Below are 18,348 nucleotides of genomic sequence, written 5' to 3'. Positions count from 1 at the left end.
GAGTTTTGTCGCTGTGTTCTATTGTGTGCAGCCTTAGACCAAGACCATAGACCTCTGCAATAAGACCCACTCCTGTGACTGCCAGTAGTTCTTCCCATGCTTATTTCATTTTTAAAGAGAGATGCCAGTGATTGACAGGCAAGGGGAGCAGGAGAGGGGAAGGGGCTATCCGGCCTTTCCCCAGAGCTCCGCACAAACACAGCTCTCAACCACCAAGCTGCAGCTCTGCTCTTCACCACCCAAGAGTTGGCTGTAGCTTTTGGATTTCCTGATTGCTTCCTGACAGTTGACTTTGGGCCAAAGTACACATGACATTAAATGCATCAGTGGAAGTTTTCTCCCAGGACAGGTAGTAGCACCAGAGAAGTATTTTTCATCAGGGCTGGAGCAGGGGCTGTGCCATGATCTTGATAATTATCAGTCCCCGACCTGCTGTTTGCATTTTAAAAAGTGCAACGTGCACATTGCATGTAAAGCTGCATTTAATGTTATGTCCAGTTTGGCCTCCAACCATGTTTTAAGGTATAGAAGGTGTAGAGTTATTTTTTAAGTAAATAGAGTAAGCATGAGTAGAGCATTCACTGCTGAATCGATCATGGCCACTGCATTAAAAAAGAAACAAACCGTTTGCTTCCACTTGCAACATTTTGAAATTTGCTCACTGTCCTTGAGATAAGCTTGGTGTGTGTGCTTAGAAATTTATCAACTAGAAACAAGCCAGGGCAAACTTGGAGAAAAATTAGTAGGTTCTGTCTTCCTGTATTGATCTTAACAACCTGTGACTTTCATGTGCTGTTAGGGGGAAGGGGAAATCATAAGCTACATGCAAAGAAAAAGAAAGAATTGTTAATATTCGCAAGTGTTTATTTTCTGGACTTAGCTGTAATCAATTGTAAACACAGGGTAGGAGGCGCTTGCAAATTGCCATAATGACTCTTGCCTGGCACCCCAGGCCAACATGCTCTTCATTCAAAGCCTTTGCCCTGCAAAGCAAACCCTAAAACTAGTCCTTTGGATTTAACCCTTAACCTTTATTCTTAACTGAACTAAGTGCATATGACTGCACTGCTTCCAATGAGCCCTTTCTACCATGATCTCTCTATATTCCTCTCCTTCTGTTGCCTTCACTGCAGCTGCATTGCTGTAACCCTGTTTGCGGCAGGGACCTGCTTTAAAAAATGTTTTAATGCATACAACACTCTGGAAAGCATATTTGTATCAAACTTGGACTCTTTTTATTATTGGCTAGAGAAACGGGACTTTACATAGATTTAAACATGTTTTTAAGTTATCATAAATGGAAAAAGAAGGGTGTGGAGGCTGACCCAGCGGGGTTGATGTTTTGATGATGGATGTTGTTTTTAGCTTTTTGTTTTGTTTTTTAGGATTATAATTTCAAATAAAACTTACTAAAAAACACACACTCTGGAAAGCATCATGACAATCGGTAAGAGAAGTGAGAATTCTGGACTCTCCTCCTGACAGCACCCTGAGACCCTATTTTTGAGTGCTCCCTGACATTAAAAATATATTTTTAAAATCTTCACATGGCACATGGGGAGAAATGTTTGACGCTGCATCCAGTGCAATGCAGTGCAAGGCCCAATCACCTGCGCAGGCACGATCCTCAATCATCTATACCTCCTTCTGTGCAATCATCTATACTCTCCTCCTCCCTCTTGCAAGGATCTCAAGGCAGCTTACAAGAGCCCCCTCCCTTCCATTTTTCTCTGCACAGCAATCCTCTGCGGCAGGTTAGACTGAGAGGCAATGACTAGCTTAAAGTGGCTGAATGGAGTTGGCTGAGTGGGAACTAGAACTGGGATCTCCTGAGCCCCAGTCCAACACTCCAACCACGACATCTCCCTCAAAGGATCAAACAGGATCAGACTGGCTCTGCAGATCATTCCAAGGATCAACAAGATATGATGCAGGGACAGTCTCCCAGCATCTTTTTTTTTGGGGGGGGGCATCTTTTTTAAAACTGAAAAGAAGCTGGGAGGGTGAAGTGATATCAGCGGATGGAGCCCTGAACCCTGTCTCCATCCACCCTTTTTCTACTCCAAAACACCCTCCCTACTCTGCTTTAAAAAAAAACCTGCAGCAGAACCTGTACAGGGAACCCACATCCTCCCCTATACAGCTATGGTGGCGGTGTGCAAAAATTTCGGGATGGGAGAGACTTACACCTTCACATCCCATTTCTCCCAGCTGTGGCCTTTCTTGGTCTCTTTACAGCCAACCAAATGAGAGGAGATGCATCTGCTTTGGTCTAGAGCCCCCGTGATTTAAGTGGAATGGGGATGGAATCAGTGGACAGGGCTCCCAGACACAGCCTTGGCTCTTGGGCAGTATAAAAATGAAACAAACATGAGCACACTATTGTTGTTGTTATTATTACTTTCATTTCTGTGTCACCCCATAGCCAAAGCTCTCTGGGTAGTTTACAACAATTCTGAATGCTGGCAAGATAGCTGGACACAGGCAACAGTGAGAGAAATTGGATAATAAGGCTGCAATCCTGTACATGCTTACCTAGGAATAAGCTTCAGTGAACTCAACAGGACATACTTCTGCATATACATGTATAGAACTGCGCTGTAAATTTGGGATCTATCATGTCAATGATTCTATCTTATAATATGAAAAGGGAAAATAATGGTTAAAGATTTAATTCCTTAGATTGTCTACTAGTTGTAAGAAATAAGACCACAGAGTCAGTTAAAAAAATGGGAGGAAGAAAGCCCTTTAAATTTAAAGACAGTCACTAGAAATGTGTCATGCTTCTAGATTATTTTCTATTTCTCACTTGGTGAAATAATTTTTTCAGAACTGTATCAAATCACTTTACAAAGCTTTAAGACACCTGTAGAAAATGCAGGTCCGATAATAGATTACTACAAGCAAATCCTGAATATAAAAAGCAAGTTACACACAAAATATTTACAGTGCTATCAGTCAATAGCACAAAGAATCAACATTACAGAAAAGTTGTTTTAATATATTTAAAAATGAATTGATGCCGATTACATTGCATGGTATCAATTATTTAAGATATCCCTAGTGTATCATCTCCATCTCATCACAGATTTTTTTCTTTCTTCAAAATAGTAATGTACTCATAAATATTTCTGTGATGTAATTGGTTTTCTCTAGAAAGCATGTTATTCTAGTAACAGAATCTAGATAAAATGCACTCAGGATTTTTCTTAATTTCTTACCAATAGCAGTCATCTGCCACCTCCTTCCCCACCCTACTGTCTAAGCTGAGCTAGACTTAATACATGTAGCGAGAGACTCCAACCCAAATCCAACACAGAATTAAAATGTTCTTAAATCCAATGATTTGGATATTAGTCAGTTTAAAAAATACTTTAAGTAATAGTTTCTAACGAATGTAGCATAATAAGGATCTAAAAATCTGTGTATGTTAACGGGAACTATGCTTTTTACATTATTGCATAGGCTGTCATTCGGTGCACCCCTTGGAGGAAGTCCCATTGTACTCACTGGATTTACTTCCAAGCAAACATGCCTTAGGGCAGGTTGCACAGATTTGATTTGTGGCATCTTGCATTGCAATTGATTTATTGACCCTGGTTTAGAAATAACTGTATGCAAAGGTCCTAGGTATCTATGCAGCTTACAGCGATGATAGAAAGGGTTAATTCTGCAATAATTCTCCGGCATGGTTATGATCCCAGCACCGGCTCGGTGAGGAATAAGAGGGGGTGGCTCCAAAGAGAGGGAACGCGGAGCGTGTGTGCACGCATGCATTTCTCTCTGCAGCATCCAAGCCTCCTCGTGTCTTCCTAGGAGCAGCCGTTCCCATGCTTCACAGAATTTTGTGGACTAAGCATTCCCCATGGGGGGCTGAAGAGGAACTGCCGTGGGCTGCTGACTCTGGCACAGCCCCCTGCTGCAAGATTTTTTAGGCCTGTTTGCATTCATTATAAGAATGGACAGACTGTCCCCAAACTACGCTTTCTTCCTTAGTAACTAACCTCTGGAGAGTGAAGGATGGATATATTTAATATCAGCCTAGATGACATCGACTCCAATATTTCTGCACTCCTGTGTGAACTCAACTTAGAAAATTATACAATTTTCTGTATGAACCATTCTCCACAGCCTTTAAAAGGTAGGTGCGATTTAAACACAGATTTAAACTCGTTTCATCTGCAGCTAATCTACGGTAAACACGTTGAGAAGGATTTTAGGTCTACCTCTGTGAAAACAGGCATTCATTGTAAGTTTTGAGGAAAGAGGAAAAGTAAAGCAATATTTTACCTTTCTGATTATAACTGCACCTAGAAAACACTGTGCAGCTTGAACAGTTGCAACACGGAGCAGAAAATGCTTCGAAGAGTAAGTTAAGGCATTAGTGAATTTTAATAATTGTTTTAGCACTATAAGCGCCACTGTAACTGTCATGCAGGGTATACAGAAGGAAAGAATATGCACAAATTAAACCCTCTCTCCACTGCTGCGTTCTGTTGTCTAATAGAATCAGATTCCTAGGTGATCCAATATATGATTGCAAACTTTATAGTTCACTGCTACTTGTAAATAATAAAGTATAAGATCCTGAGTGTCCCACGCTTTTAAAAGAAAGTAGAAAGTGCATTCCAGTCAGAAGTCGTTCAGGTTGCACTAGCCTGGCTGGAAAGGGCTCATTGTTGCCACTTTTATACCATTTGAGATAATACCCTCTGCTACTTATTTTAATGTTTGCTTTTTAAGTCTTCTAAGGCAGGGCTACATGTCCTGTTACAGAAGTGCCAGTCCCACCTTTGCTCTGAGTTGCAAACCAAGGCTCTGTATGTGTGTGCAAGGAGATATTTAGAAAAGAGACGGCAGGAGAGGCTGTTTAAGTTCTTCTCCGTTTTTCATTTTTCCTTTACAGCTCCCCTCTCCTTTTTTCCAAAGGTGGCAAAGAAACACCGACTTTTCTCAAGCTGGCTGACAGACATGCCTCTGAACCCCTGTGGGTGTTGCATGTGGGGGGAGCTACCGAGTTAGCTTGGTAGCAGGAGGCACAGCTACCATGGGAATGGGTTCTGCACCCTTGGGCCTTCCTCCAGCCTCTTCTTGGCAAATGCCCCCAATTCACACACACCTGTTTTGCTTGTCAGCCATGAGTACGGCCTGGGAACTCCATGACTGGCAAACCTGTTCCAGCCATTGCTGAAGGAGGGTGAATGGCCACAGGATCTTGGACTTATGAGAGCCATTTAGCAGAGGGAGATCTGGCAGGGCAGTGCAGTGACTTCAGAGGGGGGAAAGTGGGGCTGAGAATGTGGAAAGTGCCCTTCTGTAATTACGAAGCTGCAGGAATTTAGAACTGGTGTAGGGGAGCAAGCTGCTTGATTTGTGGGTGCAGCCCCCCTGCCCCATTAGGAAAAGCTTCCATGCAAGGCTGAGAAAAGCTGCATCAGTTGAAATACCTTCTCTGGCACAACTATGAAAGGTATAAGACCCCCGCCTTCTTTTGCATGTGGCCACAGTAAGCTATCTAGAAAAGAATCAGGACTCCGCTGTGCGTAGCCGCTTAACGTGGCCACAATTTCACAATGTGCACCTTCCAGCTCTGATGATTTTTCATTTTTGTTTTCAGATCTGAACCAAACCGTTCGAATCCTCCTGTATGCCTTGATCTTTTTGCTCGGTGTCCTGGGAAACACACTGGTAATCATAGTGCTGATCAGAACCAAGAGGATGAGAACCGTCACCAACATATTCCTCTTGTCGCTGGCCATCAGTGATCTCATGCTTTGCTTCTTCTGCATGCCTTTCACCCTCATTCCCAACCTCCTCCAGGATTTCATTTTTGGCAGTGCCTTCTGTAAAATTACCAGCTACTTCATGGGTGAGTTGATGAACAGCTATCGCCTCGATTCCATCCCTTTTCACATTTCCAGCCTTCCAGGTTGATTTGCCTGCTGCGAAATCCCTGCATAATAGGCCATGGATCACAGCAGGGGATTACAGGCATTTCTTTCTTTATTTTAGTACATTTATTTATCTGTATGTATTGCATTTTTATCTCACTTTTCTTCCTGCAGGGAACCTAAGGTTGCATACATCCTCCTCACCTCAAAACATCCCTGCAAGGCAGGTTAGGCTGAAAGTTAGTGAGTGGCGTAAAGTCACCCAGTAAACTTTGTGGCTGAGGGAGAACTAGGGCCTGATTCTCCTGAGTCCAGCATTAACCACTACAACATACTACCTCTAAGATGTTCAGAATGGAGTACCCAGTTCCCCACCCCCATTTTATTTCCATGAGAACTGGCAAGGTAGCTTAGGCTGAGAGGGAATGACAAGATTGATGGCTGGGTGGAGATTCAGCAGCAAAACTGGCACCACAAACAAAAGAGGAAGGGGAGGATGAAATTAGTATTATCTCTATTTACAGGTTCATTTCATTACATTTATATTACCTTGCAAGTGGCTTTCAAGTTTCTCCTCATTTTATCCTCACAACAACCCTGTGAGATTTGTTAGGTTGAGATGTTTAGATTTAAATGTTTTGAGGCTTTCCCACTAAAACAGTTGGAACGGTTTTGCTTTAATACACCTTAATATGAAATTTATTTTATTATGGTTCATTTTCTGATTATTCCATCCCTTGTACATATTGTATATAGCACCCTACAGATAAACCTTTTTTTCGCATCTGCAGTTTGCTCCTTCTCTCCTAAGTGAAGATTTGAACTGACCCTCCCCCATTTTAGTCCAGCACTCCCCCAAACAGGTTTTCTCCAGATATTTTGGAGATCAGCTCCCATCAGCCCCAGCCAGCATGGCCCATGATCAGGAATGTTGGGAGCTGTAGCCCAAAACATCCAGGTTGAGGAAAGCAGTACTACATTATACTGGCATCTCCTAGCATGCTTGTGCAATTGATAACTGCCTGGGGTTGTGTTGCATCTCACTCTCTCCCTATATGAGCCAGCAGAACCCCTGAGCAGACTCTGTGCTCTCTAGTTTGGCCTTCCCCACGATGGTCTATAGCTCCGTTCTTCAAAGGCAAAATCCACCCGTATGCCATTTAGAGAACTGGATAAGCTGTTCAAGGGCATCCAGGTTTGCCTTTGAGCAGCTTGTATAGTTCTCTCAATCGGACACAGGTGGACTTTCCTTTATGAAAACAAAGCAAAAAAGGGCAGTGCTGCATCGCTGGAGGGGGAAGGAGGCACTTTCTGCCTCTGAGGATCAAGCTTTTCATATCCCCCGCAGGTGCTTATAAAGCCACTGACCACAGTGGGGCTTTCTTCTGTGTAAACCTGCGTAGGATTACACTGCTAGTCTCAGCACATTGGGCACAGGGGACCGAAGTGAGTTTCTCCTCCTGGGTCCCAGGGAGAGTTACCCACTGGCCAGCTCTTTGCCCTTGGGCTCGATTACCCAAATTAGAAGCAAAAAAGCCACCCGGATTTGGATTTCCAATCTGGGCTGCTCCTGGAGCAAATGCAGGAGCACTAAGGAATCTGTGGTGGGGAGGAAGCTTTGCTGTTTTTCCATTGCATCTTTTCAAAGAGGAAAGGAATGCTGTGCTTCTGGAGAGGGATTTTATCATGAAGGCCCCCTCAAAAACGCATTTCAGGGGGATTGCGTAAAGGGGCAGTCAGCCTGAGGAGCGGGAATGTTTGGCCACAAAAGAAGCTGGCAGCACTCGCGGATGATGAACAGAGCCACCTTAGCTCTTCAGGTTTGTGCAGCGTCCCTGTCCAGACAGCACTACAGTGTCTGAAAAAGGAAAATAGGGAACTGGAAAAATTAATGCAATGCATGGGGTGTGAAAGAGAAATGGATTGTTTAAGATCTTCAGTTTATCCTCAGCGCATTGCATTTGCGGCTATGCAGGGCAGGGGCAGGATTGAGAAACACAATATATCATTTATAATAGCTACATATACTGACAGGGAGGCAGTTTGAACCTTCAGAGTCTAAGGCTGGCATGCCCATTGAGTGGTTATTTGTTTTACCTCCTTAAGTTACAGGTTCAGGCCAAAAGACACACATGCAGACTCCCCTCCAAAAAACAAAACTCTGCACAGGCTCTGAAGTCTGCATGTGTGTCTTTAAGAGACCTGTCTCCAAATGACACCCCTACTTGTAAAAAAGGGTGCATGGATAGAGAAGAGGAAGGCGTATGATTTTAGGGGGGAAATTGGCTAGAAAGAGTCAAGGTGGAGCACGTGTGCGCCAAAAGTTGGCTGACCCAGTGGGCTCAGATGCAACGGATATTATCGGAGGCCCCGTACCTTTATTTCAGCACAGGCACATGGACAAAAGAGTAATGGGGCTCCAAGTAAAAGATTTGGGGTTCCAGCACCACCTCTGCCATGAGTCCTTACAGCTGCTAATAAAATACTCTCTTGAAGGAGGACTGCACTGCTCAAAATGTTTGGGGATTTGCAAAACAGGCTGCAGGGTGTTTGTTTCTGTACTGCGGAAGAGCGGTTTAATGCAAGCATCTTACACTGGAAATGTGTCTGTGTAAGCAGGCATGAGTAAATAAGAATTCTGGTCAATAAGAATTGAAGTGCAATTTTGTTTGTACATTGGTATGTTTCCCACATGAAACTGAACTCTTTTCACCGACCAGCCTGGCAGATTCTGACTCCTTGGACCGGTGTCCATCTTACGGGGTTTTGGACTGATTGGTTATGGGTATCACAGGCTTCATTTTGTTCTCCAGTAAATATTCTGTTTGCAGTGCCATGCTTACTTCATTTAGCCTCTATAATCTCCTAAACTGTTGAGTGTCCTTCATGGTAAGCCTTTTGGAATTACCATTGTTGTTCTCACACTGGGGAACAGCTGTTAACAGAATGGTTAACAATCAGTAAAACTGTTGAAAGCCTTTAAGAGGCCATTAATTTATCAGTTCTTCTGTTATGTGTTATCAAATTGTCTCCTACTTAGGGCAACAGTATGAATGGCAGCCCTCCAAAATGTCCTATCCATGACAGCCCTGCTTAGCTGTTTTAAATTAAGACTGTGGCTTCCTTTATGGTTTCATTCCATCTCATAGTAGGTCTTCCTTTTCTTTTTCTGCCTTCAGCTTTCCCTGGCATGATGTTCTTCTCCAGAGAGTTTTGCCTTTTCGTGAAGAGTTCAAAGTTTGACAGCCTCAGTAGTGTCAATGTTGCCTCTAGGGAAAGCTTTGGTTTGATTTGATCTATGACCACTTGTATGTTTTTCTGTCAGTCCATGGTATTTGCAAAGCTCCCCTCCAGCACCATGTTTCAAATGCATGAATTTTCAATTTATAAATTATAATATTTGTCTATATTTTAATTATTTTTCCTTTCAAGGAACTCAAGGTAGCTTACACAATTCTCCTCCTCTTACCCTCACAACAACAGCCCTGTGAGGTAGGTTAGGTTGAGGATCTGAATGGGCCAAAGTTACCCCCTGAGCTCGGATTTGCTGAGTTCTAGTTTCAAGGTCATAACCACGACACCACACTGGCTCTTACGGGATGAAGCAGGAGCTAAATAAAATAAAATGAGTAAATATGGCAGGTGGCCCTTCTTCTTACATACAGGGTCTGTCGGTTTGTCTGTTCTGTCACTTTCAGAATCCTAATTAACTGTTTAGTCACCACAGGAGTATTTGCCACCCGCAGGTAGGCGGTGAGGCTACAGGTTCCATTGAGCTTAGAGGGACTGACTTCTAAATGAATACGAGAAAGATGGCACTGTCTGGCAGCAATTCTGTAGCCGCTTAATTGAGGGGAAAAGTCCCTTGATCTCAGAGAGGATTTCTTCTCAGTAACCATGCAGTGGATGTAGTGGTCAATCAGTTTATTTAGTTTATTGATTCAACCATAGATATAAACGTTATAAGCTTTGCAACATATTATTCTATAGTCCTAAAAACAGTTTACTGACTGCCAGCATCTGATTAAAATCATTCTTTTGCTGGCAGTTGATTTTTTACGCGTGAGTTTCATTGATCCTGTAAATCCCATCAGAGCAATTCAGGCTGCACTCCAATATGCATTTACATGGGGGAACTGAGCAGGGAGGACTTCTGAATAAACATCCTTCTGATTGTGTTGTCAGTCATAATAATAATCAATTGAATCTCTGTCCTGCTATTGATACATTCCCTCAATTACCTGGACCTCATGATGCTGCATTACAGTGGAACCTTCACCAGAAATGATAACAATAATGATCAATACATAAATATAGACAATATAGAGAGGACAGGCTATCACAGAGGTGCATAAAATTATGCATTGTGCAGAGCAGGGCTGCTGACCCTGGGAATTTTTTTTTATGGCCCCCCTTCTGAGCCTCATTTACTGGAGCCTTTCTACCTAAATGGGAAAAAAATACCTTTTTTCTATTTAGCCGGAAAAAGGTAGTTCACCATCTACCCTGTTTGTTAATCTCAGCTACATCATATGGTTGGTTCCTAACGAATATAAAATTTCACTTATTTCAGACAGTCTTTTTCATTTAGATACTGATTGTAAACTGTAGTAATTTTCAATATTTTGTTGCTGAAATTAGCACAGAGGATAAGATGTGAGGATTATGACAAATTAACCAAATGCCTGGCAGTTAAATTTGGATGTTGCCCTCCAAAGTCTACTGTGGCCCCCCGGAGGGACTGTATGGCCCATGCTGAGAAGCAGAGAAGCTTTGGCTTCCCATTTAAATCTGTTAGCAGTAGATTTCTGGAGAGACAAAATTAAATACTTCTCTGCATTTTTAACTTATGGAAATTGTTACAGCCAATATTAATGGTGGCCATTAGCATTACAAGACAGTATTAAAGCATGCTTAGATAATTCAGATAGAAATTATTAGATGCTTAGATAATTCAGATAGGAAGCTAGGTTTTTAAGTGGCTACTAGTCATGATCATTCAATTGGGTTTCATGTTTGGAAGTAGTTTAGCTCTGAATAAGAGATGTATGGCTCAGATTATCGCTGCCCTCCTTGCAGTCTTTCCAGAAGCCACTGTTGGAAACAGAATATTAGACAAGGTGGACTTGTGGTCCTGTCCCGGGAGACTGGGAATTTGTAGCCTTCCAGATGTGCTTAGACTATAACATCAGTCAGCCTTGGCCATCACTTTGCTGACTTGGGCTGGTGGGAGCTTTAGACCAATATGAGCTGGTAAGCCTCAGGTTCCCGACCCCTCTACTATGAAGAAGCACTCAAATGACGCTTTTGTGTGCATTCACACGTTTATTGATTTGCATCCAATTTTGTGAGAATCAGTCTCTTGTGTTACTGCGCTCCTGGGACTTCCAATAAAATGGAGAATGGAGGGGGGCGTTGTGGTGCTCACAGCACAACAGAGGACTTTTCAGCAGCAACATTAAATCCCCTCATAAAGTTGTGCAAAGGCTACGGTGGCATTCTGAGCTGCTCAAGCAGTGGGCACAGCACAAATAAATACCAGGTGGGCATACTGTTAAACGCTTACACGAAAAATTAGCTGTCTGAAACAGAGGCAGTATAATAACTTGGGTGCCTGCCAGCATGAAAGGTTGCCTGCAAAGCCAAATACCTTTATTGAGTGAGAGAGCACTTAGAAACAGCAACAAACTGTGTTCTGCCCTAGTAAAAGAGACAAATTCGGACTCAGCAGATATTCTGCTAGCCTAACAAGTCTGGTGCATTTCACTGTCTGTGGTGCCAAGTAAGGCAAATTCTAGCTCTGAGTCCCGAGCTGCACTTCCTGAGTAGCAGGATGTTTTGAAGCCCGGGCTCTATTCTCATGATATGGCATTCATATTAACCTTGGCAGGCAGGGTAGGCCAATTGGCAGAGACTGGCCCAAAATCACACAGAGGGCTGTGTTGGGGCTGGAAAGCAGATCTCCCGAGTCCCAGTCCAGGATGTTTAATCACTACACCGCAGTAGGTCTTTGAGGAGGTAGGTTTCCTTGTCTCCACTGGGGTCTGTCAGGTCCCATCATTGCAAACTTTTAGGAAGGCGGAAAGCCCACTTGGTCTTTCCCAACTATGCTTCATTGGACAACTTGGCGCTGAAGCAGTGATTATGCTGTAGGCATTGGGTAACGTTTTATTGCCAGTGAATGTTGTTTTCTGCCCATTTGCTTTAAATACATAAACATACTGGCCTTGCCTCATTTTTGGTAAAAACATCAAAGCGGCTTGTGGCACCTTAAAGATGAGCACATTTATTCTGGCATAACTTTTTGTGAACTATGCAAAATGCAGGCTTGCCAAAGAGGAGCAGGCGAGCAGCTAGACAACTACTGGTAGTCTTTAAAACAGAGCAGTTCTCCAAAAAAGCAAATAGCATAAACTTGGGTTCAGTGTCCCTCTCCCTCTCGCTCTGCAATAATGTGTGTCAGGCTGTGTCACAGGTAGTAAGTAATCACCAGACATAAGTGATCATTGGAAGAAACCAGTGGGTTTTGATGAAGTGTTCTCTGACTATTAAACTGGAAAAGAACCACCAGCTGGGGAGAAGATAGGATAGGATATTCACAAGCTAGGAGTAATGCTACCACCTTGAAGATAAACCTCTGCTTCACTCTGAACATCTTGGGTCACTGACGTCACTGGGGCTGCACACATACTCAGCCTGAGGCATGTGGAATACCTGTCTGAGCCAGTGGAAGGTGTTTTGCGGGTGAGGTGGAGGAAGCATTCAGCTGAATTGCCATTCAGGAGGCGATTTTCAAGGGAAATTGTAGCTATGAAACAAAGGGTTAACTCTTCCCATATGACAACATTCGCCCTTGTGTAGCAGTTGCAGTTAGGAAAAAGTCCCTTCTTCCCTAACCTTAATTGTATGAGTAAATTTTGCTCCAGAAAGGAAGGAACAGAGGGAGTTAAGTGTGGACAGTCCACACTTAACTCCCTCTGCTTCACTCTGAACATCTTGGGTCACTGACGTCACTGGGGCTGCACACATACTCAGCCTGAGGCATGTGGAATACCTGTCTGAGCCAGTGGAAGGTGTTTTGCGGGTGAGGTGGAGGAAGCATTCAGCTGAATTGCCATTCAGGAGGCGATTTTCAAGGGAAATTGTAGCTATGAAACAAAGGGTTAACTCTTCCCATATGACAACATTCGCCCTTGTGTAGCAGTTGCAGTTAGGAAAAAGTCCCTTCTTCCCTAACCTTAATTGTATGAGTAAATTTTGCTCCAGAAAGGAAGGAACAGAGGGAGTTAAGTGTGGACAAAAGAGAAAGAAATGTATTCTTTAAACAGGTTTGGCAACATAGGAGGGTCTGGGGATCACATTTGAGCATCCAGGGCAGTCCTTCCTCCACATGGGCTGTACTCCAGTTGCTTCTGCAGTGCAGTTTAGCATCCCTAAAAAAGTAATCACCAAATAACGAGAATGCTAGAAGGTCAAATTTAGCTTGCTCAGATAACAGTCCATTTGAACCTTTTTATCCTCTCCAACACTAAAGGTACAATTAACATGCCAATTAATTTCTTTTTCTAATTCCAAATCTGACAGCACCTTGGGGACTAAGCATGGCATTCAGGCTGTTTATTAGCCATCCCTGCTCTACAAGGTTAAACATCCTGGTAAGGAGTCCTATTCCAGTACCCATATATATGTTAGGTCAAGGTTGTGTGTGTGTGTGTGGTGGCAGCACTTAATGTTCTTTCTGTGTCTCCCTGCCACACAGAGAGAGGTGGTAGTTAATGTGGGGCATTCTAGCCTGCTCTGCTTTTCTCTTCCTCTGTGTGCACCTATGTGTTGGGGTTTGGGGGCAGGGAGTGACTAGGCTGTACCACATGGAGGAACCACAGAAAGAAAGACGTTCTTCCACTCTTGTGTCTGTGTTGCCTCTTTTTCTTTCTCTTCCCTGACTCCATCTGCTCTTTGCTGCCCAGCCCTAGCTCCATTCCTTCATTCTCTCTGATCCGCCCACCCGCACAAACTCACCTGTTCTTTCCCTCCATCCTGTTTTCCCCTCTGCTTTCCTTCCTAAGTCATCCTCTGTCCTGCTGCCATTCAGTGTTTGAAGACTGGGGAAGAGGACCCAATGGAATTGTGTTACCCTTTATGTTGAAGGTAGTTTATGGAGCTAAGGATGAGTGATGAATGGGTAAGTAATTGAAGGCCACAGGCAAATTGTTTATATTTTCAAGCAGAATCTGGATGCAGATAGTGACATTAATTGAGATGGCTTCCTGATTTGCCCTTAACTTGGTTGTGGATCAGCACTCTGGCAAAGTTTTGAAACTCGGTTTGATACAAAAAATCAATTTTTTAGGTGCATTGTGTGTATGAGAAAGTGAGAGAGAGAGAGAGAGAGAGAGAGAGAGAGAGAGAGAGAGAGAGAGATAAAGCAATAACTACAGCAATTGCTACTTTCTGTTTTGCATGTTGTTTTCACACCATTGCCAAGTATTTGTGTCTGAAGAGGATTTGGGGCACAGGGCAAATGAATTGAACTTTTATTTTATTTGAGATCATTTGGAATAGAAATTAATTGGCTGGCCTCCTGTGAATGTAAATAAATTCTAGTAATTATTTCTGAGTTTGCATATATAGGTATAGATTAGCACATACAATTTTGTGCAGATTTCTGTTCTATGATCCTAGGCCACAAATGTTTAAGCAATACCCTTGATTGTAAAAGAGAGAGAACAAAGATTCTTGTGCTAGCATGGGTGAGGAAAGAGCTTGGTTTAAGTATAAAAGCAGATCCAATTTCAGGTTTCATTTATTTTTTAAAGATTTCATGTTAGCACTCACAATGAATGTATACACTCATATTTATTCATTTCATACATTATTGCACTATGCAATAGCCAAAAGCAGTTCAAGAGTTATTGACAGGGCAGAGCAAAGGAGCAGAGTAAATGTGATGCTAAACACATTTACTCTGGTCCTTGCTGCTGCATCTTTTTTTTAAAAAAGAACAATTAATAGTAGGCAAGTAGATGCCCTGAATTTAATTGGGGCCATGATCCATGCGTTGTGTATGTGCTAAGCCCTTTCTTCCTATTATAGTCCCTGTGAAAAAACTTGCCCTTTCTTGTGCCTGCTGTTCAATTGTTTGTGTGAATGTGTGTGTTTCACACAGGTAATATCTGGCACAAGATGTGATTTTTGTCAGGGTTACAGTGGCAAATGAAAAAATTAACCCACACCCATTGCATGATAGTCCCGATGAACAAATAAGGAAGACCTGTGTGCCTGATGTTGATTATTTTTCTAAAATGTTGGAGTAGCAAATTATGCATTTACTTTGCATCTAGCTTCCTCCTAATCAGTCCAATTTAAGGCACTGATACTTTAACTCTATTTACCTATTAGTAAATATGCTGAGTATTACAGCTGAAAAGCTTAGTCCTCAGTTATGGTATACCAAACTGGCTGGGATTTAAAGCAGATAAATGCTACAGTCCCATGTGTGCTAACGTGGAAATAAGCTACAAGCAGTTCAGCGTTCCTTATTTGTGAGTTAACATGGACCATTATAATTATACTGTTAGACCATTAAAGTGGGTTTATCTGTACTTTTTGGTGGCCATATTATTTTCTAGATGATGGTCTGTGGGGAGAAGTGTATTTTCTGCAAAAAGTGACCCCTTTATGCATAATCAGGCTGCACAATAGGATTAGTACCTTGTAACCTTAAAAGGTTTTGCATAGAGTGGAGGTACAGCATTTTGCATAAATATGTTCATTTAAATGTTGCCTATAAAGAATAAGACAGATGTAGCATTGTATATAGAATCTCTCTATGTTTTACTATGCTAAAAAACATACTTTGCTTTAAATTGGGGGCAATGTTTTTGGATAGAGACTTGAAGTAAAATGGTTTCAGAGCTCAGATGCATTTGATGGACTGCCTATTGTCCGTCATTATCTTAGTCCTTAGAAATAACATATTGGCTTAAAACCATTTAATTTCATTTTAGACTACTCTGAATTGGACTTTCTGAGCCATTGATACCACTGGGGATCAATTCCTTCCCCATCTTCAATATATGTGCTTAGAAACTATTTGGATTTAAGTGAAAATCAAATTTACTTTGAAGACTATGGGAATTTTCCTGAGGCTTAGTAGTGGATCTTTCTTAAATTAAGCTGAATTTACACAGAATGCCTATATGAATAGAAAGTATATTCAATTTATTTTCTCCATGAACCCTGGTCACACGTTACAGAATAACACCCAGGAGATTCAAATGTACTTTTCTGAAAACAGCCAATGAGAATAGGACTGCAAGTGTAATCGACTTAACGAGAAGATGCTTCACTTTAATGTGATTGCTACATGATGTAAAGACATCATCCCCATCGCAAAAATGAAAACAGATGGTTAACCTACTGCTCAATGGTTATACTCACTGTATATTGTTCATAAACAAAAACTATACAGGCTGTATTTGCAGATGCCCATTTCTTATGGGAATGCCTGTGTCTCTTAACATGCAGGGCTGAGCATATTGTGGCTTTCCAGATGTTTTGGCACACAACTCTCATCTGCCCTAATCATCTGCCCTAGTCTGCCCTAGTCAGCATTATCTCTGAAGGATAATGGGAGTAGTAGGCCAAAGCAACTTCTTTACCACTTCAGACCACAGGAATGGGCTTACAGGATGTAATGCTCCTTTTTGAGGGAAGGGGAAGCAACCTTCCATGGAAAAGGAGAAGATTCTAGCTAGCCCTTCACTCTGTCATGCTGGTGTTATATGTACAGAAATTTCTTCTTCTGAAACAGAGGTAAGGCAAATCCTAACCTACTAGAATATTGAAGTAGAATCGAGGTTTATTGTTTTAAATTTTATAAGTTTCAATAAAGCGAAACCTTTAAAGAGACATTGTGTCTTCCAATAAAAACAAAACGAGATGTCATTGAATAGGATGTAAACTGAAATCCATTGAAGTTTCTTATATAGACGGTAAAGCAACAATTCATTGATTAGACTAAATATGGCACAGCAATTCCCTATCCCATTCCTGCATTAGATCTCATGTATCATCTTTATTAACTGATAATGAATATTTGTAAACATGGATTATGTACCCATAGGTGTTTCAGGTAGCTTTGAAGAATCCTTAAAAGCATTGCAATTTCAAGTATTGGCATTCAGGAAAATCATATTTGCATGCAAATGCAAAAATGACAAACTCATAATCAAATGCCACTAATAGATTGAAAGTAAAAAATCAAGTTATCTATCCAAGACCACAAAAAAACATTTTCTTAACCAGTTTAACGGTATGGATTATGCTGTGAAGTCAACTTACCATGCAAAAAGAATCCCCTAAGAGATGCATCTGAACTCAAGGATCAGTTCTCTGGGGATCAGAGTTGGGGAATAGGATGGTTTTAAAGGCAAGTCGAATGTCCATCATTTTTCCCTGAAGGACATACCTGGCAACATCAGTGTGGCCAAGTGTCTGGTTCTTTTTAGATGCTTCTTCTCGTAGCCTGTTCTAGGTTTGGGGGAGGGGGGGCTTGGGCAGGGCATCTTCAAAGGGCCCTGCTTCCTCCTCCTCATTGCCATTGTGATTGACTGCTAATGCTCTGACTCCTTTCTCCAGAATTGGCACTGCTTGCTTGCTGCCTGCCAGGCAAAGAGGCAAGAGCAAGTAGGTTCCTTTGCCTCACCGGCTGTGCTGCCTGTGGCAGAGCAAGAAGCAGGTAAGTAAGCAGGTTGCAATGGGGAAGAGGAGGCGGGTCCTGCTGGGGTCCTTGGCAGGTGTTTGCCCATCTGTGCTTCATGCCAGCTTTGCTTGTAGTTATACAATTTAAATGTTCCGTATATGTAGTGGATATTGCAACATCTTGGTGCTGTTCTACACCCCAACAATTAAGTAATTGTGCTGGGGTATGTGTGTTGTGTGATTAAGGAAAAAAAATCAAGAATCATTTCACTTGCTTTTCTGAAAGCATTTCTCAGTATGAGCACCCACATACAAGCACATGGACTGAAATCAATAGGACCTTCTTCTAATTCATGTGTTTAAGTTCAGGATACTGATCTGACCTACTGCTTTTCTTACCAGACAGATAAATATTTTGTAAAATCATAGAGCTTGATGGTGGGATTTCTAGGACTCTGTCTGGAGGTTAATTTATTTTTTGCTGCCTATTGCTCATAAACAAAAACTTTCAGGTGTGGTATGTTTCTATAGTAGGCTTGCTAACTAGTTTCAGAGGTCTTCTTGGGGTGGGGGGGGAATGCCTTGGTATTATTCTGCAAAAAGAAAAGCATCAAGTTCTGAAGAGTGTTTGGCAAACTGTTTCTTAAATAATATATGCTAAACTAAGCAGCTTATGCCTGTGAAAACCTGATAAAAATAAGTGTCCATGTTTAAGAAAATGAAAAATAGTTTTGATGAGATGATCAATAAATCA

The 18,348-nt window shown here is 42.0% G+C and overlaps 1 protein-coding gene across 1 annotated transcript in view; it reads left to right on the top strand.

The window, feature by feature from the left end:
- The first annotated feature begins 4,020 nt into the window (after positions 1-4,020).
- Positions 4,021-18,348, top strand: part of CCKAR (cholecystokinin A receptor) — a 33,591-nt gene continuing 19,263 nt past the window's right edge. Inside the window, exons 1-2 of the mRNA XM_044418232.1 lie at positions 4,021-4,141; positions 5,618-5,869. Coding sequence (XP_044274167.1) covers positions 4,021-4,141; positions 5,618-5,869 — 373 coding nt within the window. The remainder of the gene's footprint in view (positions 4,142-5,617; positions 5,870-18,348) is intronic.

The sequence above is a fragment of the Varanus komodoensis genome, unplaced genomic scaffold (assembly GCF_004798865.1).
Source record: "Varanus komodoensis strain SLA01 unplaced genomic scaffold, ASM479886v1 scaffold9, whole genome shotgun sequence".
Classification (NCBI taxonomy): Eukaryota; Metazoa; Chordata; class Lepidosauria; order Squamata; family Varanidae; genus Varanus; species Varanus komodoensis.
Note: the sequence above shows the minus strand (reverse complement) of the source record. Positions and strands in the feature narration are given on the sequence as shown.